Source organism: Peromyscus eremicus, chromosome 3 (genome assembly GCF_949786415.1).
Source record: "Peromyscus eremicus chromosome 3, PerEre_H2_v1, whole genome shotgun sequence".
Taxonomy (NCBI): Eukaryota; Metazoa; Chordata; class Mammalia; order Rodentia; family Cricetidae; genus Peromyscus; species Peromyscus eremicus.
In genome coordinates, this window is record NC_081418.1 from 154,933,858 (window position 1) to 154,948,410 (window position 14,553).

The 14,553-nt window shown below is 45.6% G+C and overlaps 1 protein-coding gene across 1 annotated transcript in view; it reads left to right on the forward strand.

The window, feature by feature from the left end:
- Window positions 1–12,005, forward strand: part of Mrps35 (mitochondrial ribosomal protein S35) — a 36,215-nt gene extending 24,210 nt beyond the window's left edge. Inside the window, exons 6-8 of the mRNA XM_059256392.1 lie at window positions 1,262–1,371; window positions 2,457–2,526; window positions 11,070–12,005. Of these exons, the coding sequence (XP_059112375.1) occupies window positions 1,262–1,371; window positions 2,457–2,526; window positions 11,070–11,339 (450 nt within the window). The 3' untranslated portion in view covers window positions 11,340–12,005. The remainder of the gene's footprint in view (window positions 1–1,261; window positions 1,372–2,456; window positions 2,527–11,069) is intronic.
- The last annotated feature ends 2,548 nt before the right edge of the window (window positions 12,006–14,553 follow it).

Genomic DNA, 14,553 nt, shown 5'->3' on the forward strand with positions numbered 1-14,553 from the left:
GAGAATTAACTATGCTTGCTATGATGTGGTTATGGTTGCCACCTGCCCCTGAAGACTTGTGTTTTGGGAGCTTGGTGCTCAATGTGACAATGATGAACTAGGGCCTGTGGGAGTTCTTAAGTTGTGGAGTACCCCCTGGGAAAGGATTAAGAGAGTTCTTGGGAGACCTGGATTAGTTCTTTAGAGAGCAAACTGTGTGGGACAAGCTAAGCCTGAGCCGCTCTCTTGGCTTTTGAACCTAGACTCTTATCTCAACAAACAGAAAGACCCTGATTCAACTCAATTTGTCCTAAATATATCCAGTAGAAACAGAAATAGCATTTCTCTCTTTGCATCAGTGGGGACTGTACTCAAGATCTTGCATGTGTGCTGGACAAACACTCTACCACTGAGCTACAGAATCACCTTTAAAGAAAAGCTTCTGAGCTAGGAATGTAGCTAAGTGGCAGAGTACCTGCCATATGTGCCAGACTGTGGCTTAATCCCCAGTGCGGGCAAAAGGGGGTGAGGGGATTAGGGAGAAAAAACTTTTCTAGGAGGCCTCCACATCTTTTTTAAAAAATGTATTCATTCCTTTGTGTGTATGTGTGTGTGTGTGTCCGTGTGTCCATCCGTGTCCTTGTGTGGTGGTCAGAGAGTAACTTGTGGGAGTCTGTTTTCTCTTTATATCCTGTGGGGTCTGATGATTGAGCTCAGGTCCCCACGCTTGGCAGTCAGGGCTTTATGCCACTAAGCACTTTGCCAGCCTGGTAGACAAGTTCCTAACAGCCGGGGGGCCAGTATTAGCTCCTGAAGAATGTTAATTCTTCCCTGGTATGATGTTCCAGCCTCCTAGAGCCTATAGGTTGGGGTGCCATTTTCGTCCTGAACCAGTTGCAGGGATGCAGTAACATGGTCTCAGGGTGGAGTGGTCGGGAGTGCTTGGGTCTGTGCTGTTTCAGCAACCTCTTACTTCCGGTGTCCAGTTACTGACAGTGATTGGGTTTTTATGTTAGCGCTTCTCATAAGCTTTGTGTGGATCCCGCAGGAAAGCTGCATGCACCAGCACTTTGCAAGAGCTCCGAACTGTGTTTTCACTTTGCTTTTCCACTTTCCAAGAGTAAGGTTGGGCTGTGCACTTTGCTGACTGCTAACTGCATACAGAGAAGTTGGGGAAGTTTTGTTTTTTGAGTTTAATGTTGATTTAAATAGCAGCTCTGCTTTTCTTCATTAAACAAATTATACGATTTTTTTTTTACATATTTTTTCTTGTATTTTTAAGGTTAAACTTTCCAGTTTGAATTTAGACAACCATGCAAAGAAGAAACTTATTAAACTTGTAGGAGAGAGGTATTGCAAGACAACTGATGTGCTCACTATTACCACAGACAGGTGGGTGGAACTTTGCGGACTAGTGTTCTTCATTGTGTGTGTCTATCTCTCTGTGTGTCTGTGCCTTTGTTGTATGTGCCTCTGTGTGTGTCTGTGCCTCTGTGTGTGCAACTGTGTGTGCATGTGCACCATCTGATAATGCTGCTTTTTCTGTCGATGATAGTACCTATCATTTATCTAGTTATATGATTTATGCTGGCAACTATGTAGAGTTAAAAGACTTTTTAATAAGCCATGTGATGCTTTATTTTATACTTTAAAGTGATTAGAGCGTTTGTTACTTTTTCTATCTTATTCTAAAAGTATCACATGTCATTCTCATAGGAAGTTTCACTTAATATTGGGGTTTTAGTTCGATTTTAAAATAGCAGCAATAGACACATAGTACAGCTCATTTTTGAAAGAATCAGCATCTGCTCTTGCAAAAAAAAATTTATTTCTATTTTATGTATATGAATGTTTTGCCTGCGTGTATACCATGTACATAGAGGCCAGAAGAGGGTATCAGATCCCCTAGAACTGAAATTACAGATGGCTTTGTGAGCTGCCATGTGAATACTGGGACCTGAACCCAGGTCCTCTGCACCAGCAGCCAGTGCTCTTACCGTCTCAGCTGTCTCTCCAGACTTGTCTGTCTGTCCTGCTTTTTAAATGGACTAGTTAGATAAGCTTGTGCTGTCCACATGGCTTGAAGCACTGAAATGGTAAAGAGAACTTCTTGGACATATCGTATTCAAAGTCGCTTAACACTACTAAGCTCAAATAACTCCATTAATGATGAAAGCAGAGATAGAAATAACAGTATTTAATATCCTGAATATTCTCATTCTCTCTCTTTTCAAGACAGAGTCTCACTATGTTGTCCTGACTGGCCTAGAACTCACTGTGTAGACCAGGATGGCCTCAAACTCACAGAGATCCACCCACCTCTGCCTTCCACGTGTGCCGCCAAGTCTAGCTATCCTGAGTATTCGAAGCACAGAATTTTCCTAAGGCAGATAAAATTCAAAGAATGCTACCGGTTGTCTTAGAATGTCTTATGAATTATCTGTATGCTGAAACTTTGACCTGTTCTCTTCTTAAAGATGCCCTTTGAAGAGGCAGAACTATGACTATGCGCTGTATCTCCTCACAGTCCTGTACCACGAGTCATGGGTAAGTGTGTGTGTGTGTGTGTGTGTGTGTGTGTGTGTGTGTGTGTGTTAGGGTTGTACTGCAAGCGTGGATAAAATGTGTGTGAAGACCGTGAGGTGATTCATTTGGCCAGTCTCAGGACAGTGTTCCTGCCTTAGGCTCCTTTGTGCTGGCATTACAGGCCTGTGCCGCCATGCCCTGCTCTTAGATACGGCAGAGTGGAAGTAATGGGGGAAAAGCCACTAGTTCACTGAATGAGCTTTCTAATGGATTCATCCAGAGATATGGTGACTTCTCAGTGGGGCAGAGTTCCCTGTGTTGACCCTTAGTAGGGACCCAGGAGAGAAGCATCTCCCTGTGTGTTAGTGGCAGCCCTCAGGGATGATCGGTTAACACATGCAGCTGTTTTCAGACTGCTCATTACATTTTCATTGTTACTAACAATGATCAGGTTTAACACAGTGAGTAGCAAGTGGAAGGAAAACAAAGCTTTATTTCAAGATTAGTAACAAAACAGCCTCCGGCTCTCTTCTTCTGCAGGATTCTCTCCCATGATTCATCTGTGTTTTATATCCTGGCTTTGGGAATGTCATCATGGTAGCAGTTAATCTCTTTCCGGTCGATTGATTGAGAACTGCCGTTGGCTTGAGATAATTAAGTTCCCTTTGAACCAAGAACATGTTTGAATTAGCTACAGGTCCATAGCTGCTGTTGAAAGAGTTAATAACAAACAATAAAAACCAGCCAGTTTGGAGTCTCTTACATTGCCAGCTGCCTGTAAAGTGAATTCGCCAGAGGAAATGACAGGCATAAACAAATTCAGTGACAGTTGACTTCCCAGATTCTTCGTGTGATTCTGTGACACAGAATCCAGCAAGGCTGTACTCTGGAGTCACACCTTTCATCTTTCATACTAATTACTTTGATGCCAGAGTAAGTACCACACAACTGTCTTAAACGGCTGTAATTAGAGAATTCCTACATGAAAATTGGCCCCTGACCCTTCCTGAACAGACTGCATCAGTGAAGACACAGGTACCAATGAGCCACAAAGCTTTGCAGGGCTCTAGGATGGGGTTTTACTGAATTATTTCTCCTTCACCAGCTTGGAATTCGTACTCGAAACTGATGTTGCCACCTGGTGTTTGAGCCAGTGTTCAGAGCCCCTGCCCAGCCCACTGCTTTATTCTCAATGGGCTGGCCTCTGAACACGTAGTGTGCAGACATGAATGTCCTTTGGCTTTTTAGAGTTTCTATGGAGGCCACTTCTGGAAGAGTGTTCATCTAGACTTTAGTGTAAGAGTTTTTGCTGCGTAGCAGTCAAAGCAAGTTAACTATAGCAGTGTCAATTATCTTCAGTCAGTATAGACGTCACAAAGCATGGCTTTAGGACCCAAGGCCAGTGCTTCACATTCTTGAGTGCTGGCAGTGATGGGAGATGGATGTTTGCTAGACCAGTGTCCTCAGATATGCTAAACTTGTGTTAGTGTTTCAGTTTGATGAGCTGTGAGTCAGTCTTCAGCATGTGGAACCATGCAGACTTGGATGCTAGCCTTGGTTCTGTGACTTCCTACATGGGTCATCGTTCTAAGCATCAAAAGCCATGTGTAAGCTATCTAGGCTCTGATACTAGGTTTCCTTCTAAACAGAATTTTTTATAATATCTAGCAAATTATGAACTCTCAGGAACTGCAGTAATTAGTTAAAAATACTAAAGTGAAACTTTTTTTCTTAGAGTTTCAAGTACCATTATTGCAGATTCCTCTGAACAGCCTATATTGAACTTGACAGAGTTCTGTGTACTGAAGTCAGGCTAGAGCGTGCGATCTGCTCACAGTCTGACTGGCTGCAGAACCTGCTGTTCCCCTGAGCAGTGTGATGTGTGTTAGCTCTCCACAGGGAAGGAGGACTGGAGGACTTGCACAGAGGCAGGCGAGTGCCAGCACAGGGCCAGGGAGGCTTGGAGGCAGGGGGCTGGCACCAGAGGCCCTCAGGGGCTCTGATGCTGAACTGCTACAAAGGCTCCTTTTTAACAGTTAAACGTGGGTCTTGATTGGCGTTCACCTTTCTACTGTTGTGTGTCTTAATACTGGGCATTGAGCGTGGGGCTTCCTGAAAACTAGGCAAGGGTTCTCCTGCTAGGCTCTTTCCCTAGCCATCATGATGGTCTTATTGCAAAGGAAAAAAGCCTGACTTTAAAAATCACGGCGTCTCTAAGTTGATGTTTGCGTGAGGTGTTGGAGCAAGCACAGACTCTTCTGATAGCTGAACTACAACCTCAACCCAAAGTTAGATCTTTTTATACTTATCAAGAGAGTTCACTTTAAAGGGGACCTTACAGTAAATACTTCCAATAAAAATGAAGTCTTCGTTGAAATAGAGGCATGCAAACCAGAGGAGGTCTGCTGACAGGTGCAGTTGCTTGCTGACTCTTCTCTCACGTAGGGTCAGGGCTGGAGTCTCCCTACAGACCTGTTGATTAGTTTAGCCCAGCACAACCCTTGACTTGGAAAGAGAGTCCAATAAGTGGATCCTGTGGCAAAGACGCCAGCTGGCTGGGTGATGAAGCATCTGTTCTTCGGGATGCCTGCCTTTTCCCAGACTCCCAAGAGCAGAGCCAGGTCTAATGCTGGACCTGGTGCTCGGCTATGATTTCCTCTCCTAGGTGTTGGACTCACCGTCAGCAGTCAGCATCTTCCCAGTCAGTTCTGTTGTTGATTAGAAAAGGTGATATGTGATCTTAATACCGAAGCCCTCTCCCTCTTTCCCTCCCTTGCCCTTCCCATCATCAACCCCCACTGTCTCCAGTGAGCCCTTTGGGCTAACAAAGGAGTCAGCCAGGAAGTTTTGAAAGTGTTTCAAAGCAATCTTTTTTTTTTTTCTTTCCTGTTTTAGTGCAGAGCATTTAGTGTGGGTCACCCTTTTTACCCTGAAAATCAAGGATGGAAGGCTGTTTTATTACAATCTATTTTTTTTTTCTTTAAAAAATTTTTTCATTCATTTTACATACCAACCCCTGACCCCTTTCTCATCCCTCTTCCCACTCTCCCCCGCCCCGCCCCTGCCTCTCCCCTTACAATCTATTTTTTATGCTGTGAAATTTTGACCTATAGCAGAGGTGCCCAAGGTCACTGAGATTATCAGCAAAGGAGCACAGCCTGAACAGCTGCTGAGTTCCTTTTGTCACAGCTGTGTGTGCTTTAGTTTGTCCAGCTTTGACTTCCAGAATAGTCAACAATCAGAGCTGAAATAAAACCTGACCTGTGCTGTTCCTGTCTTCTCAGAGTCAGTAGCTGAGGAATCAAGAGTCACCTGGGTCCATGCCCACTGCTAGCCAGGCTTGTGTCCCCGCACCTGTGGAGTCCTGCAGCTTCAGGGTCCGTCTGTAGCACAGATCCAGAGGCTCTGCAGCACTTCTGATGAAGAGCCTGACTGTTAATTATCTCATAATTGTTAATAAGGAAACTAATTAGAAGGTTAGCCTCTCTGAAGACAGTTTTTGTGCCTGACAAGTGTGAGCAGAAGGATGGAGATGTTTGTCACACAGGAATTTGGACATCAGGTGGAAGCAGCAATGTTGGCTAGAGGCAAGACCTTTCCTCCACTGCTTGCTGAGCTAAGCCTTGCTTCCCTTTCCTCCCAAGGGCTGAAATAAAACATCTGAGAGTTATCCATTCTTTTCTTCCTGTATCTAGTACATTACCAGATCTTTCCTGTTCTGATGGAAATATCTGTTGAGCTGTTTCCCTCCTTCCTTCTGCTGCTGCCCCAGTGAGCATCTTCTTGTCCTTCACGCGAGTCACTGTCGCAGCCTCCTGACTGGTCCCGCCACTGCCTTCCATTTTGTCCTTGTCTCCTTCATAATACCCTGGGTTTCCCAGGCTTCATGTCGAGTCTGACTCTAGTGTGTCCTTCACAGAGTATGCCTCTTCATTCCTGGCCACTTGGAAATATGGGCTGTGTGCTCTAGTTAGCCGGGTGTGAAGCCACTGCAGTCCCCATGTGTTGTGACTTTGCATGTGTCCTTCTGCATTATTGGTCAGCCTTTCAGATGTATGTGAGACCTTTAATACAAGGATGACACCACTCCTGGATGTTCCCTGATACCTTCCTTCCTTCCTCAGTTGACATTCTTTCATGTTTAGTACCTGTGCACACATCTGCCTCATTGGGGGCTGTTGTGAAATAATCTTTACACTGTGTAAAGACATGTCACTGGGATTGGTTTAATAAAAAGCTAAACAGCCATTAGCTAGGCAGGAGGTATAGCAGGACAGCCAAGAGGATGCTGTGAAGAAGAAAAGCAGGGTCACCAAGTGACCCAGAGGGAGCAAGACATACTGGAGGACAGGTAAAGCCTCAAGCCATGTGGCAATATATAGATGAACAGAAATGGGTTGATTAAAGTTTAAGAGGTAGTTAGTAACAAGCCTAAGCTATGGCCAAGCTTTTATAATTCATAAGTCTCTGTGTCATTACTGAGGAGCTGGCGGTTCTGACCAAACGGTCCAACTACAGTGGACAAGGACAGTTTTTCACTCATCTGTTTCCCCAGTATCTAGTACAGTATCTGGCACACAGTACTCAGTGAAATGCTTTTAAAACTGGTCCAAACTGATTTGAACTCCTTGATGTATGCAGTTAAAATTTAGCCTTGACAGCTGAAATAATTGGCAGGATTTTTTATTTTATTTTATTTTTTTTTACTTCTTTTAAGAATTTTTTCAAATTCCCTGTTTTGTAGCTATATAAATTACAGTGTTTATTGTGTGTGTGTGTGTGTGTGTGTGTGTGTGTGTGTGTGTGTGTGTGAAGAGGGGTACACATATCATAGTGCCGTGTGAAAGTCGAAGGACAACCTGTGGGAGTCAGCTCTTCCTTCCACGTGGGTCCCAGCGACTGAACTGGGTCATCAGGCATGGCTTGGCAGCAAGTGCCTTCACCTACTGAGCCATCTTGCCAGCCTAGTTGTTTTAATGGTTAAACTGTTTTCCCTCCTTAGGACAACAGCGTCCTTGTCATCGTGAATAGTGGAATATTACTATGACTCATGTCCTTGTCAGAGAGCTGTGAATACAGTGGCAGGAGGTGGCAGATCTGTGTGTAGGAGGCAGTTACTTCTGTTGCTGCACAGGGTGCTGACTGTTGCATTAACTAGATAGCTTGTTCTTTGTATTAAATTTGTGCTTACAGAGGAGAAGGATATTAGGTTCAAATCAAGTTATCCTTTTGCCCTGAAATTCTTCTCACCAGGTCTCTGTGTTCCTTAGAACATGCTGTTCCACCACTGAGGCCCATTGTGGTTTTGGGCAAATTATTTAATTGCTCTGGGCTTGAGTTTGCTGGTCTGTAAAACAGATGATAATAGTTGTAACTCACAGGTTTATGTGAGAGGTCAGTGAGTTAATAAGGTTGGACTCTACAACAGTGCGTGGTGTGCAGTGAGTCTCCTGGTGGCCATCTGGCTGTGTCCGTGCTGCTTGGCCCTGCCTGGCCCTGATCTCTCCCTTGACTGCTGAGCTTGTGTTGGGACCTTTATGAGTCCCTATCCCTGCTGGGATTCTGCTCTGCAGCGGGCACCTGCTCAACCTCAGGCCTCTCATTGGGCTGAGGCTCCAGGAGGGCACAGTGCCTGGCGCAGCAGGTGGTTCATAGATTTATTGAATGAAGGAGTCAATGGATGATGGAGCCAACTGGGAAGGTGAATGGAAAGTTGCTGCTTCAGAGGTGTGGTCGGTCAGGGAGAGAGGAGTGTGAGTGTGAGTGAGTGTGTGTGTGCATGTAAGCATTCAGGGTGGGCCAGGGGGAGGGTGGGTATGTGCATATGAGTGCCATACCTACAGGGTCAGAGGCATCAGATCCCCTGGACTGAGCCAGGTGGATAGCTGTGAGTTTGAGGCCATCCAGTGAGTGTCCTATGGTTATTAACGACATTTTGTTTATATTTGCATCTTCGTTTAGTGCATGCTAAATATTGTCTTTTCTTTCATTTAAAAAAAAAAGATTTTATCTTCAGTTGTGTGTGGGTTGTCTGTGTGTACGGGTTCGTGCACATAAATGCAGGGCCCTCAGAGACCAGAGGACGGGGTCATGTTCCCTGGAGTTGCGTTTCAGGCACTTGTGAGCTCCCGTATGTGGGTACTGAGAACCAAACTCGGGTCCTCTAGAAGAGCTGTGTATGTCCTTAACCACTGAGCCACCTCTCCAACCCTTTCATTATTTTGAGATAAGATTTGTCCGTGAGCCCAAGCTGGCCTTGGCCTTTTACTCACAATTCATAGATTTCTGAGCAGGTAAGATCATAGGCTTGCCCTTTACTACTGCACCCTCCTCAAGTTGTGTTTCCCATAAGCCCATGGCAACTCCAGTTGATAGTGTCTATCAGAAAGGATTTCCTTATCTCCATGAGCAGGCAGCATCTCAGGCTTGTCATATTCATTCTGATTGAATTGGTCTTAGCTGGGATGCAGTTTTCATGATTTAATTTACCTCTGTTTGTCCCTTCTCTTCATCAGAGCATCCAGTCTTGGGTAAGTGCCTTCTCATGTGGGGAGGATGGCTGTTTGTTCCCTCAGAAGTTTGAGGTCTGGGTTGGTAAGCCCCTTACAGCTTCGTGATCCAGCAGCCTGGGAAGGGTGCTCTCATCTCAGAACTCTGTGTCCTCAGCACCTTGAGATTATAGGAGATCTCACTGTGCTTTTTAGAAGCCTGGCCTGACTTGCAGCTTCCTATAAGCAGCCCAGAACTAAAGCCAGTTCTTCATGTAGCTTCCCAAATTCTGGTCTGTCTTGCAAGCCCTGGCTCATACCTCAGTGTCAGAGTCCCTTTGAATAAAGCAAACTCCACTCTTAATGTGCAGAATCAGAAAATGTTCCAAGGAAGAAAGTGGCCAGTGATTGTTCAGAAGGACCTTTCTGTGTTCTTGCAGCCAGGAGTTCTTATTCATGTAGTCCTCGTGGATTCCATTATCTGCAGTGTCCCTACTGGGGCAGGGCTGTGTACCTGGTTTTCTTCACTTGCACTTGCTGTGACCTGCTACATCTTGTTTTAAAGTAGCAGCTGTAGCTAGATGGGACAGCACACACTCATATCCCAGCAGTTGGCCACCTAAGAATAGTTTGCAAATTCAAGGCCAGAGAGAAAAACTAAAGAAGGAAGAGACAATGAAATTTGCTTTAAAAAAAAAAAAAAAAAAAAAAAAAGCTTTTGTAAGATTTTGTATTTGTGCTTCTTAAACAGAGAATATTCCAAAGGGATGTGCTTCATTAAAAAAAGAAGTACTGCCTTTGTATCTTTGAGAAAGTCTGGAGAGTGTTGGAGTAGCTTCTGTTGTTATTTTTAGATGTGGTCTCACTGTGAGGCCTGGGCTGGCCTATCTCACCTCCCGAGTGTGGGGATTAAAGGTGGACACAACCACGCCTGGCCTGCTGTAGCTTCTTGGTGCCATTCATGAGCAGCCTTTCCAGTCGGCGTTGTTTGCATTGCAGGGTAACTTAGGTGACATGGCAACAAGGCACCAGAACTAATAATGCAAGAACAGAAGATAAAAATAACAGCAAAGCAAGTTTAGAGGATATGAAGCTATCATGACAAAAAGCAAAAGCTGTGTGTGCATCCGTATACATCCCCCCTTCAGGATTTCCTCTATCAAAGCAAAAGCTGTGTGTGCATCTGTATACATCCCCCCTTCAGGATTTCCTCTATCAAAGCAAAAGCTGTGTGTGCATCCGTATACATCCCCCCTTCAGGATTTCCTCTATCAAAGCAAAAGCTGTGTGTGCATCTGTATACATCCCCCCTTCATGATTTCCTCTGTCATCAAAACAAAAGCTGTGTGTGCATCTGTATACATCCCCCCTTCATGATTTCCTCTATCAAAGTAAAGCTATGTGTGCATCTGTATACATCCCCCCTTCAGGATTTCCTCTATCAAAGTAAAGCTGTGCCTCCAGATGTGTTCCTGATTTAATTATCATGGTGCTTTATCTTCCCTGTCATTCCCACATCTTAGAAAGATAATACTTCTATCAGTTCATTATTTTTAACATTAGAAATGTGAAATATCAGCGGGTGTGGCATCAAACATCTGTAATCCCTACTCCTGGGACGCAGAAGCAGGAAGATCAGAAGTTCAAGGCCATCCGCAGCTAGGAGAGTCTGAAGCCAGACTAGTCAACACAACACCTAGTCTAGTGTAAAATACTGATGTGCTGTGGGTTAGGCCCAGCAGGCCTGTCCCACTGCCTGCACTCCAGGACAGCAGCAGAGCCGAGGCTCGCGTAAGGGATACCGCTGGTAACCTGGGACTAGGCACCTGCAGGAGAGCTTTCTGTCTGATATGTGTGTGAGGCAGAGCAGTGCATATACGAAGCTAGAGCTGGTGTCCGTGGAAGAGTGCAGCCCTTAAGGCTGGCCATGGGCAGCAGTGCCATGCAGGACTCTCGGTTCACAGTACAGATGGGACCTTGAACATATTGTAACATTCTCTTTCCCCAGAACCAACAAACAAAGGAACTGTCTTTTGATAACATTTCCTGGAGTTCTGAACTTTTCTTTTCTTTCAGAAAACTGAAGAATGGGAAAAAAATAAGACTGAGGAAGACATGGAAGAGTATGTGTGGGAAAATAGCTCCTCAGAGAAAAATGTTCTTCAAACTCTGCTGCAGATGAGAGCCTCTGAGAGCAGTGTGGCTCCGAGCAGGGAAGAGCTGCTGGGGACCAAAGAGGTCGAAGATTACCAGAAGTGTGTTGTTCGACTCAAGAATGAGGGCGAGAACGAGGCGAGCCTCACACAGTACAAGGAGTCTGTGAAGAGACTGTTGAATCTGGCGTGAAGTCAGAACTAGAAGTCTGCTGTATCACTTTTATGATGTTTTTAGTCACCAATTTGATATAAATGGGAAAATATTTAAGAATATTGTCTGTTGTCAGTTAACATTGCCCCCTTCAGACTCCGAGCTCTGCAGTATGCTTTTGGGGCTTTCCGGTTTACCCGAGGGTGGTGACGCCTGCAGCAGGCTGTGCTTTCTCTAAAGTGTTCTCGCTTTAGCTCTACACGGCCGCTCTAGTCCTCTCTGCTTACATGAACATAACTGCCTCTCTGCTGTTGGTGTTTCCTGATTGCTTGTGATCAGTGTCTTTGGTTACTGAGGAAACCTGGCCCAGCACCTGACCAAGCGCTCAGTGCCCCTCAGTGGCCAGCCTCCAGGAGGGCTGCACTCTTCCACAGACAGCAGCTAGGCAACCGTGCTGCTCCTGACTGCTCCAGCTCTGTTCATGCACTGCTCTGCCGTGTAGACGTCACTTAATGGCAGACAGGAACCTTGCAGGTAGCTCTCCCTTTGTGATTGGCCTTTCCAGTTTGTGTTGCACAACCGCACACCCTCGGTGGACGCACCGCAACAAAACACCAGCACTGATGTAAATCGGGTTTTGTTATGAGAACAGAAAATAAAGTTAACAAAACAATCCTGAAGGCTGTGAAGCCATCATGGCAAAAACTGCGCATCCAGATTGTTGGCCGCTTCCTGATTTAGGCTTGTGTAAGTAGAGGATTGGAGGTTCTGTGTGGAAACAGTGACTGGCCATGTGACCCACCTGCAGCTGCCTGTCCTGCAGTCTGAAATTGGTCCAATTCCTTCCGGTGACCGTTTGGTGTTGCCTCAGCTCTGATCAGCATCTACTCTGCCTCTAGAGCTGGTTCCAAGCCCCGCTGGCAGGAAAGACACGTGGAGACCTGCCCACAGCCTTCCCTCGGCTCCTCCGGCCACCTGCCCCTGTAGTGCAGTAGCGCAGAAAAAGACAAGGGCAGGACAAGGAGTAGTGACAGGTTGACTGCCGGGCACTGCAGTTGAGTCTTGGGGTGGGTTGTTTTGTAGTGATTGGGCTTGAACCCAGGGCCTTACTCGTGCTCAGCTCACGTTGCCACTGAGCCTCATCCCCCAGACTCAGTCCAGTATTTTCAAGTGGATCTGGAAGTCACTAAACATTTGTGGAAAATGAAACTAGGCTTTGGAATTAGACCAAAAAGACAGATTGTAAAGAACAAAAATAGAGCTTTGAGCCTGAGAGGGGTGTGTGTGGCACTTGGGGGTGGGGGGTCATTTCATAGAGATGTGAATGAAAAGCCAGAGATATAAATGACCTTTTTTATTATGTGGAGAGCATATATTTGAAGGAGTCTATCTTTGGTGCTGGAGGGCCTACATCTGTGTTTCTAGTACTCAGAAAGCTAAGGAGGCAGGTGAGTTTTTATTTTTAACTGTATGTCTATGTATGTGACTGGTATGTGCATGTGAGTGCAGGTACCCAGGGAGACTAGAGACATCAGACCCCTAGACATAGGTCCTGGCACTGAACTCAGATCCTCTGCAAGAGCAGTATATGCTCTTAACCACTGAGTCATCTCTTTAGCCCCCTAATTTTTTTAAAGGCATATCACCACTTTTAAAGACTCATTTGGAGTGAAGGAAAGAAGGTATGGAGTATGGCTAAGGTAGGGCTGAGATGGACATGAGGGCGCTGGTGAGGTATAATTCCATAGGGCTGTCTGCTGGTGCAGTACTGATAAAAGTAGGGATATCCAGGCTGTGATGGAGAACTTGACTTTGTCTTTGGCCTTAGTGTGTGTTATCTTCATAGGAGAATCTTTGTCTAAGGCAGGAGCTAGCCTCAGAGGGTTTGAGGAGCCAGCACTGATTCAGGGTGGGCCTCTGGGTCATAGAGCTGGCAGCTGTGATTGGGTAACTGACGGCCTTCCTGTGGTAGAGGCACAGTAAGCACTTTGGATAGCCAGGTACGGTAGACTACAACTATAATCCTGGTGTGTGCAAAGTCAAGGTCAACATGGGCTACAGGAGACACTCTCAAGAAAAAAAAAGTCAACGACAAGACTCTTGGACATTGATGGGACTGTCCATGCAGCTGTCACACAGTGACGTTGGGAGAGTGGTGTGGCCTGACTGCAGAGAGAGGACCTGTGCTCAGCACTCTGAGCTTCGGGACTCAAGCACATCATCGTCCCTGGGCCATGTCAACCTATATCCTTTTCCTGAAGGATAACTGACTGAGCCCTGAGTTCTAAAGAATTTCAAAACCCAGGGGGTGGTTTTGTAAATACCAAAACCTTCATTTGGGTCAGAAGTGAGGACAGTCTTGGAGGCACTGCCTTAATTGTTCGGCCAGTTCAGGTTTACCTGAGGATTCAGGCTGCCATCATCAGTGTGGGATGGCAAGAGCCTACCTGTGTCTCTAGCCTACCATGTTTGCCTCTTGCCTGTCTATGGTCTGCATTGCCTCCCTCTCAAGTTATCAGAAGGAGCATTGGGTGTGTTTGTTTCCTTATAAAGGTAAATAGGGTTTTCTCAAATAATAGTCATTTCTGTGAGATTCTTCAAGGAATGAAGAAACATCTGTTGTGAGAAACCCCAGGAGAAACATCTCTTGTACCTCTACAGTGTTGGAAAATCCCTAAGCAATTCATATGAATTAAAAGTAAATTTGGAACTGGGCATGCTCACACATGCCTTAGTCTCAGCACTTGGTAGATCAGGAGTGCTGTGGCATGCTCTGTGTGTGTGCTGTGAATATGCTGCTCTGATTGGTTGATAAATAAAATGCTGATTGTTCAGTAGCCAGGCAGGAAGTATAGGCGGGATAAACAGACAAGGAGAATTCTGGGAAGTAGAAGACTGAGTCAGGAGATGCAAGCCCGCTGTCCAGGGACCGGCATGTAATGGCACAAGGTAAAGCCAAGGAACACGTGGCAACATGCAAATTAACAGAAATGGGCTAAGTTTAAATGAAGAGCTAGTCAGTGGTAGGCCTGAGCTAATAGCCAAGCAGTTTTGATTAATATAAGCCTCTGAGTGATTATTTTATAAATGGCTGTGGGGTCCGTGGGCCTGGGCAGGACTGGAGAAAACTTCAGCTACACAGAAGTCCAAAGTTACCCTCTGCTGCATATCAAGACCCTCTCAAAACAGCAAAAACTGGGGCTGGATGGTGGTGGCGCATACCTTTAATCCCAGTTCTCAGGAGGCAGAGGCA